At 36.6% G+C, this 21,923-nt stretch overlaps 1 protein-coding gene across 4 annotated transcripts in view; it reads right to left on the bottom strand.

Annotated features, from left to right (window-relative positions):
* The window catches only part of MYO16 (myosin XVI), a 358,619-nt gene that overhangs the window by 96,353 nt on the left and 240,343 nt on the right, over positions 1-21,923 (bottom strand). For all 4 annotated transcript variants that reach the window (XM_030948473.1, XM_030948456.1, XM_030948465.1 and 1 more), the window contains exons 19-23: positions 21,447-21,518; positions 20,687-20,828; positions 11,525-11,597; positions 2,012-2,164; positions 1,243-1,443 (exon numbers count right to left, since the gene is read on the bottom strand). In XM_030948473.1, coding sequence (XP_030804333.1) covers positions 1,243-1,443; positions 2,012-2,164; positions 11,525-11,597; positions 20,687-20,828; positions 21,447-21,518 — 641 coding nt within the window. The remainder of the gene's footprint in view (positions 1-1,242; positions 1,444-2,011; positions 2,165-11,524; positions 11,598-20,686; positions 20,829-21,446; positions 21,519-21,923) is intronic.

The raw sequence follows: 21,923 nt of genomic DNA, 5'->3' as shown, positions 1-21,923 counted from the left end.
CCAAGTTTTGGGGTGTGGAACCTTTTTGAGCTCTTATGATAAAATTGTATAAGCACAACGGCATCAAAAAATACTTGTGTAAAAAGTATAAAAAAGTTTATAAATTAAAGTAGACATCTGAAGTTCATGGTCAATCCTTTATTCCCTCACTCAAAATCCTAGTAAGTTTCACAAAATCTTGGTTGTACTGTTATCTGATCACTGTGTGCCCACATTCCTACTGACAAGTCCCAGTAGTGGAGGTATTAAACCACTAAACTTTGGCAAATAATTTGATTCTAAGTAGAAGGCTTTGTGATGAAAGAAGAACCTACAGGGAGTTATTCAGAGTATTTGGGTTAGGAAATTAAGCAGTACTCAAATAGTCCTTTCCATAATGACCACACTTCTATCATTGGGCAGGAACAAATTTACTTGTGTCAAAACACAACTCCAGACTTCCATCAGCTTTATTTCCAAATGAGGAGCCACAAAATAGATCTGTCCCTATTCATACCACTGTCAGATTATTTTAAAAAAAAAAAAAAAAAAAAACCCCAAAAAACACACCAAAAACCACACCAAAAACTATCCCTTTAAACACATATCTAACTTGCTTGCTTTGAGTTGCATGTGATTGTGGGGACAATATGAAAATGAAGTATTGGAAAGGAAAGGGTAAGAAGTCTAAAACAACTGATTACACTGTTCCTGTGGACACTACAGGCAAGGGAATAAAAAAATAATAATTTAATTTTACAGTCATGCTGAAAGACATTTAGCGTGTTCTGGGGATTTTTGTAGGAAAAAAAAATATTATAACTACTAACAGAAAAAGTGGGGGGGTTTGTTTTTGATTTTTTTACCAGATTCATGCTAGTAACCCAGGTATCTAGATATACAGAAGAGCAGCTACAAGGAACCTGTACTGTTCTGGAACCACATCTGTATGCAAAGTGGAGCCAGTCAGAATAGTATTAAACATCTGTGCTGAGGGACCTGAATCACCTCCTTCTACATTAAATGCTTACAAGGAAGACAAAATTTAGGAGCCAGAACTAGGTAGCCCATATCCTGCATGTTGTGATGTAAGCTACACATCTTATATACTAGATATGGCATTGAAATTCTAAGCTGTCCTCTGAAAATTTAGCACTTGGCAGTGAAAGCCTATTTATAGCCAGGAGCTGGAGAAGCCATGTAAAATTTTGTTTTGTTAACTTTTTTCATTAACTGCATGTAAAGGATATTCAAACAACTTACCCTCCCAGCATAGTGCATAACAGTGAAGGTAGAGCCCAGATCCTTTGGGGCAAGGTTACCATTTCCATCTTTTGTGGAGGAATAGACTGTATTTGTATCTGATGTATCCAGGTAAGACTGAATGCGTTTAGAAAGACTCTGTTCCACTGACCAAATAGATTGGCTTTCTTCATCCAACATTGACAAAAAGCCTGATGGTTTCTGAAATGAAAAATAGATTTTTCTCATTTTATACAGGAGAAATAGAATTTCAGTTGTTCCTTGTAGAGTAACAAAGCTTGTAACTTAATAAACAGACACATATATGACCTCAAAAAACAGGAAAAATAGAAAAATATTAAAATACTTTGGTAAGTGTTCATGGCTGGTCCTTCTATAAGAAACGTAGGGAACAGTATTTCTATTGCCAAAAATGGTCACTATTGATGATCTGTTAGAAACTGTGTTACTTGCTTCTTAGCAGTTGTCCAGAAAGTAGCTTCAGGCACTAAAGGAGCTGCCAGGCTCCAGACAGAACCTCGTCAGCCCTAGGGCAGCACAGCCCCCGTGCCTTGACTCACAGAGGCTGCACGGGAATCGGTACAGGCAGGGAGAGGATGCTGCATCCTCCTCAGCCCTGCTCTCTTAGTGAGCTCTGTGAGCCACTGAGCTGTGGCCTCTTTGACCCACAACCTTGCGACAAATTGGAAAATGCAAGCAAAAGTTTGTATTAGCCTAACATGCACAGAATGTATAAATATACATGGTGTAAAATGGATCTGGAAACTACCTGAAAGAAAAAATCCAAGACTGCGGTATGGTTACCAGGAGAATACATTGTTTCCATGGCAACTCCCTCTTGTACACATTCTGCTTGCTCTTGTAGGAAAAGCACTTCATTGATGTACTGGTGTATCTTCTCATTGGTCATGTTGACACACAGCTATTGTAAAATGAAGAAAAAATTAATATTGGATGTTTACTGGATAATTCATCGATGTAGGTTTTACTGCATCTCTGATATTGAATTTAAAGAAATGCCAATCCACAATATGGTGTCTCTTGGTAGACCACAAATTTAGGAAGACCCTAGGGAAATTTAGATTTTAACAACCATTATTGTTAAATTGGGAATACACAATTTTCTGCCTGCACAGTTCATTGTGAATTCCACATAAGAGTTATCAAATATAAGCATTATCAAATACAGTGTAAATTTACACTACTTCAATTGAATGAAGAAGGATAACTCTATATATTAATTGGTATATTTAATATTCTTCTGCATTTTATATTCAGGAAGGTTATGCAAATACAATGTGCTTTTAGAAAAAAAAAAAACAAACAAAAAAACCCTACATATTTGTTTAAGATCCTGAGTCTGTAGTTATTTCAGTGCTAACAAAAACAGAACTCTGTTTCCACATACAATGTCACTGAAGTCTGAAGTCTTTGAAGAGCTCATTGTGTTTTACCAAAACGTTTAAAACACCCAGGGACATTTTGTTAGATGCTGCTCTCCATTTTATACATATTCTAAAAGAAAGTTGGGGAGAAAATGGTGTTCCATAGAAAAGTTCAATATTTGGGGAGAAAAATAGAGTAGACACTTCTAAGATATTTTCTTTGATTGCTTTATAGGATACAAAACTAAACAGATTCACAGAGATATGATTTTCCGTTAAAAACAGATGGGAATTGTACCAGCTTATTTGTATGCTTTTGTATTTTATTCAAAGCCCACCTGCTAAAATAGGTAAGCATTTAATAACCTTGTGGAATAAATGTTTAAACGGACTTTTTGACATTAAAGTGGAAATTTTAGTTGACAATTTTAAAACCTCCTCCAATGCTACATCAACTATGACTAAGAAATTAAGAAAACAGAAACTCCTAAAAGGGTGTAAGAACACTTCATACGAAGAATGATACAAGGAATGCCTGCATGCATTTTCTTTTCAGTCTAAACTATTCACATATTTGTGTTGGCCAGCCATAAACTATATCTTCCATGAATAAAGTGTGTAAAGCAATTCTACCAGCAAGTCATATTAAAAGGTATGAAATATTTAGATCAATCCTAAAATTACATGGCTTAACATCCAGATGAGGGAAGAGAACCCAAGTAATGTGTAAGAGTTGCCTGAATTTTCCATTAACACCTCCTGTTAGCATAGCCACCTTGTACTTGCTCTACAATAAAGTGGACTAGCGTGAAAAATAACAAGAAGAAATGAGACAAAGCACATTTTACAACCAAATGTCTATTAACTGTTTTTACTAATGCATGACGACAGTGCAGACAAAAGATAGCCTCGAATAAAAGCAAGATTTCTTTAAAGTGGGATTATAAACATTCAGATTGTTATCTTCTTAACAATAGAAGTACACAACTGACTTCCAGTATCTACTTATTTTACGGAAAAGACAGCTTTTTTAACTCTGTGGCAGGCAAACTGTGCTTTACTGATCACTTCTGGAATTCTTATTACAAAATTTTTCCAGAAGCTTGTTAACATTATTTTATAAGGCAGACAAGCTTACACTTTGCAGAATACGATAAAGCCTTAAAATGATGCATGCTGTATATATCTTTATTTGCAGCTGACCTATTTAGAGAACCAGGTCATTCAACTTTACAAAGGTGTATTCTATAATAAGAAAAGCTGTCAAAATTCCCATAAAGTCAAGCTTACTTTTTATCATGAGCCAATCTCTTAAAATGCATTTTTTAAAAAAAAGTATTTGAGAGCCTGACTCTGCAGCAAAACTATTGAACTACACAATTTGAGACAAAGGAAAGATTTGTCTTAGACACATCTAACAAAGATCTGATAAACAACAGTGGTTTTAAGTAGCAAAATAAAAGGAATACTATTTTGTTAAATCATACACAGATGGTAAAGAAAAAAGCAATTTTTTAAATTGTACCAACCAGTGTATTATGGCATACACTGGGGTGCTGCTTAGCAACATAAGCAACACTGTGACCCAGACTGGCAGACATGCCACAATGGCACTAAGGTACTGCAGACCAGGGCAGAAAGCAGCTCAAGCACTTGTACAAAGTGCACACTGCAAACCCAAAGCTGCTCTCTGGAGCAGTGGCAGAGAGAACAGCTCTGCAGAACGAGAACCAGGAGAACAGCCAGGGGCTGCTGGAAAGCAACGCATTCTGATCTGTTCTTTCTCCATTTCAGTGTTTTATACAACCTGCTGGGAAGAGGTAATGAAAGGAATGTTTCAAATTAAAAGCTTGGCACAGGTTGACGTAATAGTTAAAGCAGCTGAAATGCAGAAATGGGATGGATATGAACTAAACTAGCTTTGCAAACCCAAATGTTTTTGCTTCAAGTCTTCTAAGTATTACAAAAAACAATCATATACTTTCTGTCTAAAGATTTGAAAAGTTCATAGAATCACATTTCTTAAACGTGTATTTAACTGTACTCGTGTAAATTAGATTGAAATATAACAGTAATTAAAAAACCCAAAAATCAAAAACCAAAAACAACAACAAAAAAACCCCAAACTACTTAAATATATTTTTACCTAAAATAAATATTTGGGGAACTTTAAGAACTGTATTTGCTTTAACTAGCAGCATTACTCAACATTACCTATGGCACTTTTTGTCATTAAACATTGTTAAACGGTTCCTGATATGCATCTCTTGGACTCCACATTATGTCTTCTAAGTAATTCTCTTTCTACCAATATTTTTTACATTAACTCACTATCACATCTCAGTGAAAACAAATACACCATATATTTGTCTGTCTTCTCTAAGAAGCCCTTTCAGAATATTATTAGAAGAAAAAAATATGCTTCTTCAAGTATTTAAAAAACCCAAACAAAAACAATCATAACTTGCAGCACTACCCAAATTTTAGATTTTGGAAAATAATACAGTGGCATTTAGCAAAAGCAATAAGTATTCATCACATTAGACTAAGTGCCCTTCAAATTAAAATTTAGGTAGAATACCAAAATTGTGCTGTGCTCTGAAGACAGAAAAGCACCCATGACTAATGAAATTTTCCTGCTCTTTATTCAATTTTCAAGCTCTTATGCTTATTTGAAAAAGGCATTACCAAAGAAGGAAATTTGTGGAAACTTGGTGACTGTCAATCAGTGAAAGAAAGATGGATGCAAAGACCCTTTGGAAAGCTCATTTACATCCTTTGGTCATGTAGAAGGATTAACTCTCCCAAGAAATATGTATTCAGAGCATGGAGTGAAGCTAACAGCTGTCATTTCAACACATCCATCAGGCCTTAATTTATGGGTTGAGATGATGAAGTTACAATGTCAAATTTCACCTGCAAGGAACTGCCCTAGTGTTTCTCAAAAACATAGTTTCTAAGATAATGAAACATAGAATCATCTTTTTTCTGAGGTTGGACTCAGAAAATATTTTTAAACCTAAGCTTGACACTTATTTTTCAGAAGTATCTTGAATGCTCTTGCCCTTTGTGTCTACTACCGAAACATTTCAATGTCCTTTTCTGTATGTATAGTACCCATCAGAATATTTCTAAGGAATTGATAATAAAACCAGAACTGTTACATTTCTTCCTTTGCTTTCTAACACAGATTTCTTGTTCTCCATGCAGCTCCAACACAAATTCAGACATTGTCCTACCTCTGTCAGAAGATCTTTAATTCACTGGGACTCCATGTCATCTCCGGGATCAGTTGCCATTAGCTGATTTGTCTTCCTCAAATAAAGTAAAAGAGAGCCTGGTGCTATATTAAAACTTTGCTACAAGTAGCTGAGAAGTCTTCCACAAAGGAGGGTCTGAAACATCCCTCAAAAAAGGGACAATTGCAATACAAAGTGGAATTTTCCCTCACTGACTTTTCGTAGATATGAAAGTATTAAACAACCAAGCTAACAAAAAAACATGGTAACAACAATCTTTCCCTGAAAGAGTTTGGAATTGTTCTGAAACTGAAACAGTTCTAATTATTTTTTCACTTGTAATGCTGGCCAGGAACGAGGTACTATGGGGAAAAAAAAGGGTGCTACCGTGGAAAAGTATGTATGTATGTCAGTCAAATGTTGTTGTGCAGTATTTCACCAATCAACCACAAACTGAATTGAGTTGGGAATCTCAATTTGAGATAAATTATTTTATTTTTGGCTACAAAATGTCTACTGTAAAAAAATAACACTGGACAGACAATAATGCCCTGCATAAACAAAAGAAATGTGTGCACTGGGAAGAAGAAGACCTAAGAGTCTAAAAGGGAAGAGGGAGGAGTACACCCTGACATAGGCCATGAAGAGTGTAAGATTCTCAGGAGCTGGACTGAGGAAGAAAGTAAAACACAGGATTGCCAGGCCCCTGAGGGAAGGAATAGGCTTTTACAGCCCTCTCAGCTTTTCCCGCCCCCGCCCACTCCTTCCTGATGGGCCTGGTCCCAGGTGATGCCACGGCAGTGCCAGCTTCCAGCTCTTTCTCCAGCTGCCTGTGACAGGGTCCCAGCCCCACCTGGCTGCTTGCCAGGTCAGGGCTGCTGATGGGCACTCGTCTGTCCACCAAGCTCCAGGGATGCCACCCAGCAGGGTGGGCATGGCCATCCTCTGGCTCCTCCTCTTGCCTGGCTCCCTGGTGCCAAGGATCATCTGGTCCTCACTGCTCCACAACAAGGTTGTTAAAACCTTCCTGTGTATGGAGGCCAGCAAAACTCTGACTTAAAAATACCACGTCATGTTTCCTTGCTAAAAACTGAATTAATGTAGTAAGCACTTTCCATCATGCTATAGGGAATAAGGAATACTCCAGCACTGGGAACTGCATGGAAGGTTCTGCATTAAATCCCTACACAGTAATAGAGCTCAGTGAGCACCAGCAGCTGCCTATTCCACAGAGGCACACAGAAACCTCCATCTGTGCTCTGCACAGGCAAAACCAAAGAAGGTTGATTTCTTCTGGATAAAACAAAATCTTTAAATGCTCTTTCTGACTGTCCAAATGTAAAAACCTGCGTGTGACCTCCCATCTACTATCACTGAGGCAGCAATGACTGTTGAAAAGTTACATCGTGTAACTTTTGTGTATTCATATCCATCCACTTCAAAATAGACATCATGACCCTACATTTAGACAGCTAGAAACAGTCTAATGGCTGAGACAATGCAATTTAATGTAAAATAATCTGTTATGGTTGTTCTGGCTAGGAAATGTTATGTGACAAAAATGTAGTGTCAGCAGAATTAAGCATAGAAATAACAATAATTAAAATCTACCACACCTTATAATAAATATAGGGGAAAATTCCAACAGGTTGGGTTCTATGACCTCTTCTGCTTCACCATAGTGACTGGGGCAGGCAATGCTCTCTGCTCTCAGAGCCAGCTGGCTCCTGTTGCAGAAGATGTGCTGCACAGAGGTGCCATGGAAGCTGTGCCTCTCCCAGGGCTCTACTGCATCACACAGATAATGTGCATGCACTTTAACAGGTATGGAGCTGAATGGGAGTCAAGAGACACTTGACTGTTGCACTGACCTGCAGCACTAATTTAGATAAATCACTTTTATTTCCTATAAAAGAATAATTCGTAGGTACTTTCTACTGCAAAACTTGAGAGGCCTATAGACGTAAAATACCATACAAGAACTAAACACAGAATTTAGCAAGAGCTAAATACTTTCTTTAGCTTCTCATTTGAATTCTTTATTGGGCAGAAAAGACTACTAGCACTGTCCATTTAACTTTATTGCATTATTGTTCTTATGGTGAATCTACAGCTCCTGACTTTCTGCAGGGGGAAGAAAAGCTACTCTTTCTCCTCCACTGTCTGGTTCTTCTTCTATAATACATTTTTCTTAGATACAGCTGGGGGAAATTAGTACAGGCCACTATCAATCCTGCTTATTGCTTCTTATATTCATTGGTTCTGAGTTTGTGGTCAAAAATATACTATCACAAGTATGAAGGTTGTAGCCTTCCTCAACTGTACTATTTGGATTATTGCTGTGAAGGAGCCATGAATAAGATCTCACCTAGTTTTAAATTCTACTAGAAGAGAAGCAGACATCTTCTAGTTTTAAAGGGGTGTGGAATAAACTGGAAACAAATACAATTTCTCTCAAATAGGAAGCCTGAGAAAACATTGAATTAACACTGGAAACTACCATTGGTATTTTTGGTAGAGAACTCATATTTCCTGGAATGACCACAAAACAAAGGCCATTTCTTTACAGAATAGGAAAGAGAAATTGTGCTCACTTCTGACCATGTTCCTGTATGGTTGTATACAAAGCTCTTCTGGCACAGCAGGTATGCAGCTGCTCCAGGAAAATGCTGTTCCCAAGCTAATGATCACTGCTAGGAAGTGATTGTAAATTGTTATTAGGGTGAGCTAAAAGTGTACTGTAGTCATTTACCATAGCTCAGCTGATGAGCAGTAAAAGCAGTAACTCACTGAGTCCTGGTGATTCAGAAGCTTTCAGTCTTTATTGAGCAATGACTCCTTCAGATTGTGCCTTCTGAAAGCAGTGTTCCCTGCCTTTCAGCTTTTAAATTTCATATCAAAAATCAAAAGTCCCCTCACTATTGCTTGTTCCACACACTTATTTACTTTTATTTAAGAATTACATGTCCCATTTTTGCTCTTATAACATATCACACATGTTCTATACAATAAATGCTTACCAATACTCACCCAGGAAAAGGGAAAAAATTAATAATGTTTTTTAACTTCTAATGTCTTCTTGTTTACAATGGCCTATAAAAGTTTTCTCTCTACAAGCTGTCAGCCACATCCTTTTGCCTGCAGTATTTATTAGATCTTGGTGTAGGCATAATTCATCTTACTTTTCTAGTCCTTTGACAGATGTCTTCCTTTGCATTGCTCATGAGTTGTTCCTAGACCAATTCTTCATTTGACTTTGATATTTCAATACTCTAATGCCTTGCCATTCCAAAACATAGACTGGAGTAAACAAGTAATTCTACCCAGTTTATCCATCTCTGTTTGCCTGAACCATCTTCAAACACAGTTTATCAAAACTGGCATGTGATTTACTATCTTATTACTCTCTTCATTATGATATTAAACTGCCTATCTACCAGCCTGATATAAAGCTCCAGAAAGATTCACATGGCTACTTTGAATGTCCCCAGTCTTGGGCAATCAGGAAGTTTTAATTTTTATTGAAAACAGTCATAATTTTTTCCAAGAAACAAGGAAAAAGATATCAGAAAGAATGCCCTATTATACACTAATTTGAAAAAAAAATCCCTAAAATTACTTTTCTAATGACATTTTCAAATATACTAATCTAAATGTGATTAAAAATATTTTTATGGCTCCGCTACAGTCTGGTTGTAACATTTAGTGCTAACATTCTGCAATCACAGGCCTTGACACTGGGCATGTTTGCAGACATGATGCAATGTTCTGCATGAGGACCCTATCTGGGCTAACAAGACTGGTTATTGTTGGGGTTAACAAGCCCAGGCAGAACTCTGAACTAGACTAGATTGCTGGAGAGCTCCAGCGTTGAAGTTCAGGCTGTTTGGGGTAAGTCTGCATGATTAGTATGTACCACATGGAGATACAAACTGCTTCTCTTCACTGATACTAGAACCCACCACTTCCGGAATCAGATATGTTAATTGCATTATAGAGTTCATATAAAAAACTCTGATTTCTGCTTTGTCTTTTCAGGAATGCAGTTAAACAGATTCTGAGATGACTCAGATTATTAATTCACATTATTCAACAAAATTAATTCAATATAGGTGGAGGGACAGTAAGTGTCTCTTGAAATATATTTATTTAGAAAAAAAATAAAATAGAAATGCAAATATGACTTTGAAATTATCATGTTTGCCACACAGAAATAATAAAATTAATTTCTTTTTACTATTTCTTCTTAGATCTTGTATTTTCTCTTCAAGTATCCTTTGCAGTTATTAAGCAGAAAATTACTTACCCCAGAAAATTGAATTAATGGTATTTCATGATGTCAATTGCAAATCTTTTAGGAATTTTGAGACAAAAAAACAATGCAGAACAGGGTCAAAGGAAAATATCCAGTAAGTCCCAAGATGAACCCTTCTCTTTTGAGAAGTATTCAAATTGCATAGAATACATCATATTTATTAATCAGGAGGCTTATGGATTTTTTTTATTTCATATATTCAATCTGCTAATTTTTTTTTAATTTTTCACTTTATATTTTCCCCTGAAGGTGGCATTCACAATGAGTAAATGACTAGGAATATTGGTACACAAGAAGAGTCCTTATCCAGCAAAAGTTCAAGCAAGGTAGAACTGTAACAGCAAAAAGAATTTTGTGAGAGGGAAACTGGAATTTATTTTATTGCCTTCTTACATGCTCCTTTGATGTACAGGTAAACCTTTTGTGTGCTTTCAAACATTTGGGAATTGGGTAGCAATGTAAACATGTTATACAAGCTGAACTGATGTGGCTCTATGACTTCTATTTCACCACGAGGAGGAAGCTGAGCCACAAAAGAATGGACTGACTGGGACAAGGGGGCAAATCACAATTTCAAACAATAACAAGTCCTTTGTTGCTGCTGCTGCCTTCTCAATTCTTTTCTCTGCTTTGATTTTTTGTTCTATGCTTTGATTTTCTTCCTCTGCATCACAGAATGAATGAACAACTGAACAACAACTTAAACACCTCTTTGAGTGTGTTGTGTAGAGTGACTAATCCTTTCTGAAATACGTTATTTCCAAGAGCTCTGGTGTTCACTGAATAATGTTGAAGTTAGGCAAACATCTTAAAGAACATTTGATATTTAAAAGGATTTTAAAGCATTTAGCGACATAAATTTCAATTTCTTTTCCATGGATGCAATTCAATTTTTTGAAAAGTCACATGTTGTGAAGTCACACAGAGGTGAATCTGCCAATAATGGCACTTAGCATGAAGCAGCATTTTCATTTTATTTTTTCTCAAAAGCATCGAAGACCTTTTGGTCTTTCTTCCAATTCAGTATATTGTCCTTCTACTCATTGATCTAGTTGAAGTATAAATACCACAAGAATGAAAACAAACAACACCATTTTCCTCAGGTTGTCTTTCAGAGCTAATACTACCCCTTTTCAAAATCACAATAGACATTTACTGTATTATATTAAAATTGTCAACAACTGTACAAAACCCAGGATATAATGCATACACATATAGGTATAATGGAAAAAATATTTTAAGAGAAAATTTTCACCTTCATGTATATTTGTATTCTGATCAAAACTAGTTAATTAGAGAAATAACAACAGGTACATTAAATTCAGCAAAGCATCCACACTTGCCTGTTCAAAAGTATTCTTTTGAAATTCTTCAAATCCAAAAATATCTAATACTCCAATTTCAAACACCTGGTCACTGGGGAAAAAAAAAGATATTACAGATAATAAGAATTCAAGCAAGTGAATAATGCATCTCTTGTTTCTGACAGAAGTATTTCTGTTCTAGGACAAAAGCAGCCTGTATTTCAAAAACATGGATGAAATACACAAGCAGACCATGTACAGAATAGAATCAAAATTCTATTCAAAACCTATTATACTGAACAGAAATAAAAAAGCAGGGTTCAAGATTGCTTTAGCAGCTATGCTAAAAACTAAATTTGTAAGAGAAGGAAAAAATCTTAACTTCCTAATACCCAGTTTCTAAGAATACAGGTACCCATTTTCTGGCATCAAGGACAACCATTTCAGGGAAGTTTCAAAAATGCCTGGTTATACTCAGTTATCCTTTCCCGTTTATATTTCTTTGGCAGTCAGGATTGCTTCTCCAGAATGTACTTCAAGGGAAACCTGTTAGGCACAAGTCCTCCCTGTGTCATCATCAAGTAGAATTTCTGGGCTCAGGCTGCCCAAGAGGTTACATGTCCCAGGGAAAAGAAAGTCGGGGGTCGGGGGTCAGGCCTGAAGAAAGCACATGTTCCTTCTCTGTATAAAAAACCAGTAGCTGCTGATGTTGCATCTGATTTGTTGTGTGTCACTGCATGCATTCAGGGAAGGGATTTTATTGTGGCCAGGTGGAAGGAGTGGAAGGATCAGGGTAGAGTAGTCACCTAGGACTTGAAGAGAAGAAATGGGATAAGGACAGAGGTGCTACTATTCTGTACTTGGGACTGAGTCATTGTAAGCCTGATCTGGAGGGGAAACTAAACTCACTGCAGTGAGCAAATTGAGTATTTTGGGATATTCTGTCGCCTACTTTGCAACAATAATATGGCAGACTGCTTGTTCTGAGATCCTTCCATTTTTTTTTCTCCATATTCCAAGTTTCCTCTATGTCTAAATCTCTGTTCATATCAGACTACAGATGTAAAGGAGAAAAAGGTGAACCACTGTTGAAGGACATGAATATGTTTCCATTGCAGTCATTGTAATCCCCACCATGCCTTAGATGAGGACCCAGCCCTCAAAAATAAATTCCTGTACAGCAAACCAACAAAGTAAAATCATTGGGAAAAAAAATGCTTAATATAAAACAAGCTGGGAAAAACAATCCTCAGGGGCAAGCAGAGCCTTTATCAGAAATCATACCCAAGAAGTTTGTCTTCATTTCAAAAGCACACTAGTTCAATGCACTACTGATTGTCACAGGACTGGCTGTGTGCATAAATGTCAGACATGGATTGTTACATATTAAATCTAGTCCAGAACAGCTTTGTTGGGCAGGGGAGGTTATCGGGAGGTTGATTAGCCTCCAAGGGAATTTCTACAAGAAAAAGCATAAAGCTGTATCACCACATCCATCTCTAGCAATGAATGCAATTTAAATTGGGTTTTAAAATGTAAGCCTCATTCACAACTGCTCCTGTTTAGAGATGGGGGGTGTACATTCCTTATCAGAACAAGTTTTCAACAAAATCTGTCAATTTATAGAAAGGAAAATTAATTTTTTAAAAACAAACTACTTCAAAGAATGAATATTGAAAATCCAGAATTTTTATGTTATTTAAATTTGTTTTGGGGAAAAAAGAGAAGCTTGAAATTTTAGAATACTCTATGGGTTTTCACTCTCATTTTTTATTTTCTTTTTTTTCCCATTTGTATGTAGCCTTCCTTGTAGGAAGGCAAACCCCACGAACTGCCGTGTAGCATTGTACAACAGCTGAAGTATTGCATTATATTTCACAATTTTGAGAACTACTTAATACAGACAAAACAGCTTATCACTTCTCTGACTGAATTAATTAATAATTTGAGACTGGATTGTTTACATCCCTTTTGAGTCTGTGAGAGTTATTTTGTCAAATTAGTCTCTCTTACTTTCCCTCAAGGAATATATAAACATTTGCATTAGGAAAAGACCAATACAAACTGACTTAATGAATTATTAAAAGTCAGGCAAAATGGGAACCTAATCTGAGCTTCCAAAACTCTGGGTAAAAGCCTTAGTGCATTCCTTATCAAAACTCTGATATTTGTGACAAATATACTGGCTTGCAAATATACTGGAGACGCATTTGTTGACAGAAAAACGTGTAGTATCAGTGTTTTTTGAACTCCTCTTGATAATTTTGGTCTTGTATTATTAGGAGATGCACAAACCACATTAAAAGAGCTGGAGGTTTTACATAATTAATATCTTGCCTACGGGGTAAGTATAACAGCACTAGGCTCTGTATCCTCTACAACAGTGACATTTTACTATTACAATATGCTTTTTATGTGCAAAATCTCTTCAACCATGATAGTATTTTCTGTATTAAATTATTGCTCAGATTTTGAAAACTAAATAACAACTGACAATACAACATCCAAATTAAAAGCATTGCTTTATATGTGGTTGCAAATTACTTTGTTCTTTTAATCTTTCTTCTTGTCTTCCTCTTTTTCACATCACTTTTCTTGCCAGAAGGAGGGTCCATATATCTTTCTACTGGCTAGCTGTCAATCATATTAATTCCAGCAAAATTACTTTCCTTAAATAATCATAGCAGAGATTCCCAAGGCAAAAGAAAGCATGAATGTTTGCATGTTAACAAATGAAAGGACATGTCACCAGGGTCTAAGAGAACAAATATTAGAAAAGGGCACTTTTTGTTCTGAAAGATTTTCTTATTTTCTTATTTTATGGTTACTTATCATCACTGACATATTTCTTCAGTGTATTTCAGATATTTAATATTATTATGTATAACTAAAAGAACTGTGGTTTTAATGAGGCCTGAGACTTTGATTTCAAGTTTGAAAATATCTCCCAGAATATAAAGTAGAAAAAAAGAATTTGCTGATGGTTGAAGAACTTTTTTATCTCTTTTGTCAGCATACAGGTGTAAATTCTTTTAAAAAAGCATGGATGTTCACTATAGGTCATTTTGGTTTTCTGATACACAAAACAGTATTTCAGCCCACAGTATTTTACAATGTCTCCAGCTTTGCCTTTTTTCCTCAGAACATCTCTGTAAAGATATCCTTATAGGAAAAGAAATACCTTTTTAATCTTGTACACTTAACAACTATATTATAAAGAAACTACATAAAAATTCCTGGCAACTCCTAAAAACAATACACATACAGAAGACATCCTGTCTGATAATCTACCACCTTGGCAGATATCTTGCCATTCATCAAGAGATGCTCTCAAACCATTTGCCATTCCTGGCAAGGTGAACAAAACTCCCTTTACAGTACCCAGTGCTTCAGACAAACCTACAGAATGTTATTTGTTCACTTTTATTTCATTGCAAATGGTTCTTAGCTCCAAAATCCATAGGGTCCACTCCTTTTGTTATCTTTTGCAATCTGCCAGCATAGAGTAGTGAGATGAATCTGTTGGGGGAGGGTGATCTAATGCACCTTTTCATCTGCCCAAGATACAACAGCTCTTGCTCTTCCTCCAACTGCTGCCAGTAATGAGGAAGGCTTACATCTGATCTGGATATACTGGAAGTGATACTGATTAATGAGGAAATATTTCTCTGATTAGAGGAAGTTTATAGCCTAGCCTTCAAATGAGGTCCTTCAGAATCCTAATTAAAAAGCCCTCAGTTTTCACAGGGGAACAGATTATACCTGTTGTCACAAACACAGTTCTTGAAGGGAACAGGCTGAATACTTCCAGTTGGATATGTTGTTCTTCATCTCAAACAATTATCAAACAAAATTAGTTTCTGAAATGTTTGAGGGAGATTTTTCAATAGTCTGAAATTTTTCCTGGATTTGGTGTCATTGCCATGTCTCTCAGATATCTTGCTCAACAATTGTAATTTTTATTTTACTATTAACTTACCCAGGTGTGAGTGGTGCATATAGAGAAGATGGCTGGACACAACAGAAGGAAACACTGGCTCCATATCTGACAGACATTTTTTTGAGTGGCTTGACAGTTATGGCAGGAAAGAAGAAGTATATTTGCCAGTGGACTCAAGATCTATAGCTCTTTCATTAGTACCACATACTCTTCCTCAGCTCTTTCAAGTGAAATTTGTTCTGTGCTTTAAAAAATGGCATTATCTAGTTAAATGAAACACTGGAAATTATCCAGCACTAAGCAGATTTCAAATTATTATATTATGCACCAAATTATATTAGATGTTTTGTAGTTTGTTTTAAAGACTTCTCTACCTCCAGATATAGAAACAATTCTCATTATGCTGTGGGTTCAGGTTCTGAACAGGAAGTTCCTTTCCCTCCTTCCTGCACTCCCAGCACCCTTCTACTGAGTTCAGTAATAGATAAATAAATGTTTTAGGGTTTATTTTCTGGGGTTTTTTCTGAAGTTAGGAAGATTTCTATTCCTGAGTATCATGTTCTATAAATCAAATAATATATTAAGAATTTTGTAAATGAGACATCTGAGGTCCTTCCTTTGCCCAAATAAGTGTTCCTACTGCTACTCTTTGGCACTACTTGAATTTTGATGGATATGAGTATACAGTCAGAATATAAAAGCTTCCAGAAATTACATCTTTAGAAATAATCTGTATGCTCTGTGTAAAATAGAAATCTATGCCTGACCTGGTGGTACAGACAGAAAGCATGACCCAATGCCAGCTTTCTTTGTTTGTCTGTAATGCTGCCACATAAGAATCTCAGAATAGGTCAGGTTGAAAGTGACCACAGTCACTGGTCATCTGGTCCAACCTTCCTGCTCAAGCAGGGTCATCCAGAGCACATGGCACAGAACTGCATTCAGATGGCTCCTGATTATCTCCAGTGAAGGAGATTCCACAGCCTCTCTGGGCAGCCTGTTGCAGTGCATGGTCACCCACACAATAAAAAAGTTGTTCCCAATGTTCAGGTGGAACTTCCTGTGCATTAGGTTCAGTTCTGCCCATTGCCTCTTGCAGTGCTGAGCAGAGCCTGGCTTCAGCCTCTTGCCACACTCCCTTTAGATTTTACAGACTAAGATGAGGTTCCCCTCTCAGTTGTCTCTTCCCAAGACTAAACAGGCCCAACTCTCTCAGCTTTTCCTCATAAGAGAGATGTTCCAGTCACTGAATCATCTCTGTAGCCTTCCATTGAACTTGTTTAAGGAGCTCCATGTCTCTCTTCTCCTGAGGAACCCAGAGCTGGGCACAGCACTCCTGGGCTGAGCAGAGGGGCAGAATCACCTCCCTTGACCTGCTGGCAGTGTTGCTCCTGATGCACCCCAGGACACCATCAGCCCACCTGGCCACAAGGATGCTGCTGGCTCATGGACAGATGGCTGTCCACCAGGACATCCAGGTCCTGCTCCACAGAGCTCCTTTCCAGCAGGTACAGCCCCCACCCTGTACTGGTACAGAGGGTTGTTCTTCCCCAGGTGCAGGACCCTGCCTTTGCTGAAATTTCACACAGTTCTTCCCTGCCCATCTCTGCAGCCTCCTGAGGTCCTTCTGAAGGGCTGCACAGCACTCCGGGGTATTGGCCATTCCTCCCAGCTTTGTGCCCTCAGTGAACCTGCTGAGGAGACATCTATCCCATTATCCAGGTCAGGTATGAATAAGGTAAACAATACTGGGCCCAGTAATGGACCCTGAGGGTGACTGCAAGTGAGAGGTCTCCAGCTAGCCCCAGGCCCTCTGGGACCTGCTGTTCAGCCAGACTTTATCTACAAAATATTTATCAGCTTTTTATCAGGTTTTATCTACAAATAGAGAAAATCTTTTCTAACTAGCTGATAAAAAAACATGCCTTAAACTTACTAGCAAGCAAGGAACACAGTATCAAGATTTTCTCAGGGATATATTCCTAATTAGCTTGTTTTCCATGAGAACTGAAAAACAGTATTTCATAAGAATTCCCAGACATTCTAAAGTCTCCATAAAGAAAAAGCCCTCTTAGAGAATGAGTCAGGAATTGTTAAAACATTACCTTAAATAATTTCATTACTCATTTGGATCACCAGATCCAACTTTGCCAACATGCAATCGATTACATTGAAACGCCACATTAAGGCAGCCATGAATCTACAAAACTGAAAATCAGCATAGTTATCTGAGTAAACTTTGAAGAGTTAGGAGTCTTAGGAAGAAATTCACCGAGACTATCTTGATAATAATAACATCAGTAGAATGGGAAATCATTATATAGATGAGTGAAGATAAATATCAATAATTAAAAAATAATTATAAGCACCCGTGAGAAATGTTATTAGCTTTCTTCTAATCCCACTCTAGGGGCCAATTATGGCAAAATAATTTCTCCACAATAGATTTTTAAAAAGTATTATCAGAATGAATAAAGTAAACAAATTTCAGATCTTGCAACGAGTCTAAACTAGCATGTAGGATTATAATTTAGTTAAAACTCGACAAAATTATAAGTTTTTATGGAAGAGAACAACATTTCTAAATGTCCACTATCTTAACTAACAAACATTAAAATTCTTGTTTTATACCTATTGAATAGTATATCAAAGCAATTAATTTGCTAGATTCTGGCAACAGTTTTTATTTTCTGTACTTCATACCTTTAGAGCTTGGTCTTTGAAGTTTTTCACAGAATCATCTCCCCTTTGCTTACATCTAATGATAATAATTTCTTTTATTTTGCCTAAAACCTGTAACAAGCTTTTTCTTAGTAAATATAAATCAATATTAAAGACCAAAATCAAGTATTTCAACCATAAAAGTTAAACATGGCTAACCACCTTCCTCAAAAATGTCAATAAAAATGCTTCTTTTAGAGTTCCTAAGCCAAGAAATCTAATTTTATTGCTTCATGAATTCTCACTGGTGTGTTGGAAGTACAGCTAAGCTGCCTCACAACAGAACAGGAGAACTGAGTTAGAAACCTTATTCCAGGTTTCTGATGAAGGCTTCATCCCATCTGATAAGTAGTAACTTTGTCAGTTTCCAACTGAGGAATAAAGTGTGGCCTGGAATGTATCAGACTTATGTAGTCACGTAAGTAAATGTTTTTGGTGGATCTTTCAGCAGAGGTTTATTAAAACTGCACCAGACTGGAGATATAATGCTGCTGATAGCTGCTCAGATGTATTTGAAGTAAATCTGATTCACTAATCACAAATTCATTGCAGTAATCCAGCTTGCATCTAGAACTATTCTATGCCTTGATTTACTCCGCCTGTTTAAACAGTATGATTAGGCTGGACTTTAAAAAAAAAAAAAAGAAAAAAAAGTGCATGTGGGCTACTTCAACTGAGGTTGAAATATCAGCGGTGAAGGATGGTCAACCTTATTTCCACTTAAAATAAGCTACTTAGCTTCAAGTTTGGAAAGGGAAGGAAGCTGTTTTTGGCCTGATAAACCTTAGCATATCTTGTCAGTACTACAAATTAATCCTGAGCTGGTTAGCTTTCTATAAGCAGCCTAAAGGAACAACTGTCCCTTATCAAGCATAGGTATAATATGTGGCCAGAGGAGACCTTTGCAAATTCCTCATTTTTGATACATCAAACAGCTGTTCTGTTTTAGCTGGACTTACAACCTCACATAGTCTTCAAGTTACCTCATAGGTAGCAATAGTTTCACTGAGAAATATTTTCACAAGGTAGAGGTCACCTCTTCTACCTAGGGATTGCACTAAAAGGAGACTACAAGGTAGACAATATACAAACAATTTTGACTTTCATTATTTGAAGAACCTATGATATCTAAAAATATAGGTTTATATTAACAGCAGAAGTACGCAACACCCTATTCTGAAAGAATGTAAAATATCAAATTGTAAAATTACACACTGAAAAATTATTTAAAATAATTTTAATATTTTTAATATATCAATTCTAAATTTCTTTCTCAACAATCACTACAAAAAAGCTCACTGTAATTAGAAATGCCTGAGCTGGATTGTTGTTTGCCACAGACATGCACTGAGCTAAGCCTCTGTTCCATAAATCCCAGGAATGAATGAGGAAGAATTGTGGCCTCATGTTACTGCCCTTTCTTATTATATAGAGTATGTCAAATTAGGCCATGGACTGGAAAATTGCCCTAGCTTAGCGTCACAAACAGACAAGAAAAATCATTCTACGTTACTTCTGTTTGCCTTCAGCAGGAAGTGAGACACTTCTGGTGGTGTATATATAATGACAGACAGATTTTAGGTGCAGAAAGCTGAGTTACTCAGGCATGGTACCTTTTTCTCTTAGCTACACCCATAGAAGAGAAGAGATTTGTCACTAATTGGTCTATGAATAGGAATAAAAGTAAGATTGTGAAGTCCTCAAACTCTAAAAGAGGATACCTTGTCCTATGCAGCCATAGAGATATGATATAAAGAAAACATACTTATGAAAGTTCCACATCTGCCATTAGTGGATTACCATTTACCAATAATTCCAAGCCACTTGTATTTTATATTCATAAGAAAACTCAGCTGAGCATTTGAGCTGTTGAACTTTGATTAAGTCACATGCATATGATCATCTAATTAGGTCTACTGTCTTAGTTTGTTGCTTTGATTCCACTGAGATTTTGGGTTTTTTGTTCCTTTAATTTGTTTCTTGACTGCTCCACTGATGCACATTAATTGGCATTCATTTTTCCAAGAAGCCATGCTGGATAGCAACTGCATCAAATTTAGAAGATGCCAACCTAAGGAACATTCTTAGAACATTTAAATCAGTTAAGTTTAAACATTCATTTGAAGACCTTTGAACAAAATTCTGGTTTTAATACCCTGTGCTAAGGTCACTACTTTGGGAAGAAAGAACAAGTATCCAGTGCATTAAAAAAGCACCAAGCAACATTTTCCATGCTGAAAGACAGCTCATCCTGTATTGTCAAGTCCTAAAGAGCTATTAATTGTAACCAGCAATCTAGATTACCATATGAAGTACCATGGCCCCCTATATAAGCAAACAAATAAATAGTTTACAGTAGAAACAGTTAGGAGGAATAGCCAATGCTTTAAACATCCAAACATCACTGTCATGCTATTGTGAAATTCTTTAAAACTTTATCAAGGTGTATTAATTTCCACCATGCAAAGGGATCGTTTCTTTTACAATTCTGAATTTAAACAGACAACAGAACACCTAACAGTTTCCAATGGCACTCCTACCTGCCACTCTCATCTTGATTTTGAAGGTAGCAGTTGATTGTGTTGACTAAAAAGCTAAATAAACGACCATACAGAGATTTTGCCAAGAGATCCCGGTAAAAATCTGCAATCTCTATAGTGTGCCTCCGAACAATCGTGTCTCCTAAGAGAAAGAGCAGAAAATGGAGATGAAAGTGTGCTGTAAACTTTGCCTTAAGTAATTTTAGTTACAGTAAATTTAGCTACAGTTACTTCTCCTTTGCCAAACATTTACATGGTGTTAGCTTTTTTTCTGAAGCCTCCAGTGCAACATGAGAAGACTGTCAACACTCAAAAGATTTTAAGTTTGGAAATACATGCCTTTATACTTTCTTCAAAAGAAATGTGTATGAGTATTACATAGAACTAATATTTTACTGAAAATATTTTTTCAGATTTTTTCCCTAAGACACTCCTGTTGATTACAGTTCTTACTAATATTTTCTATTAATATCTACTCTGCTATCTTGACACACTTTTGTAACATTAATCAAGTTAGGAGCCCATCAGCATCACAGTGTGAAACTGCTTTGTTCCATATTACAAAGGCATTTCTAATTTAGTGGCCAGTCTGATTTACTGCATGGCAGATAAGCCTACATATTCCTCAGAGGGAATATTTACAGGACCATACAAGAAATAAGAAACAAAAAAATTGACAGCTTTTTAAATTTTTTTAAATCAGGAGGCTCAAAATGCCACCGGGTCTGATCTATGAGAATGTAAGCTTGGAGAAGATTACCTTTAAAATACTGAACATCAGTTGTTAAGGCTGAAGCAAGCTCATCTGGTGAAACCTGCAGCATCCCTGCCACTGAAAGGAAAAGAAAATGTAAAGAAAGACTGATTTATGCGATACTGCATGTTTTATCTTTTACAACAGATTTACTTTTGCAGATTTCTTTTTGAATAGCGAAAGAATTCAAACATTAAAGAAAAGGGTACTGTCACAGGAGTAATCAAAATTAACAAACACATAAAATAGGATTACTATGATCAGTACTTTGTGAAGTATTAATGTATCTGTATATTACATTACAGCTTTCTTTCCCCTTCAAAGACTAAGGACTTTCCCCAGGGTTTGGCAGACTTTCTGTGGTATTAGAGTGAAGGTATGCTACTCATTGACATTCTGTATTCATAAGCCACTTGGAGGAGATTTGTTAGTGACCAAGAGGGCAAACTTCAAAGCACAGAAACAAGAGTCCTTTTTCAGACA

Source organism: Camarhynchus parvulus, chromosome 1 (genome assembly GCF_901933205.1).
Source record: "Camarhynchus parvulus chromosome 1, STF_HiC, whole genome shotgun sequence".
Classification (NCBI taxonomy): domain Eukaryota; kingdom Metazoa; phylum Chordata; class Aves; order Passeriformes; family Thraupidae; genus Camarhynchus; species Camarhynchus parvulus.
The sequence above is the reverse complement of the archived record's forward strand: the minus strand, read 5'-3'. Positions and strand labels throughout refer to the sequence as shown.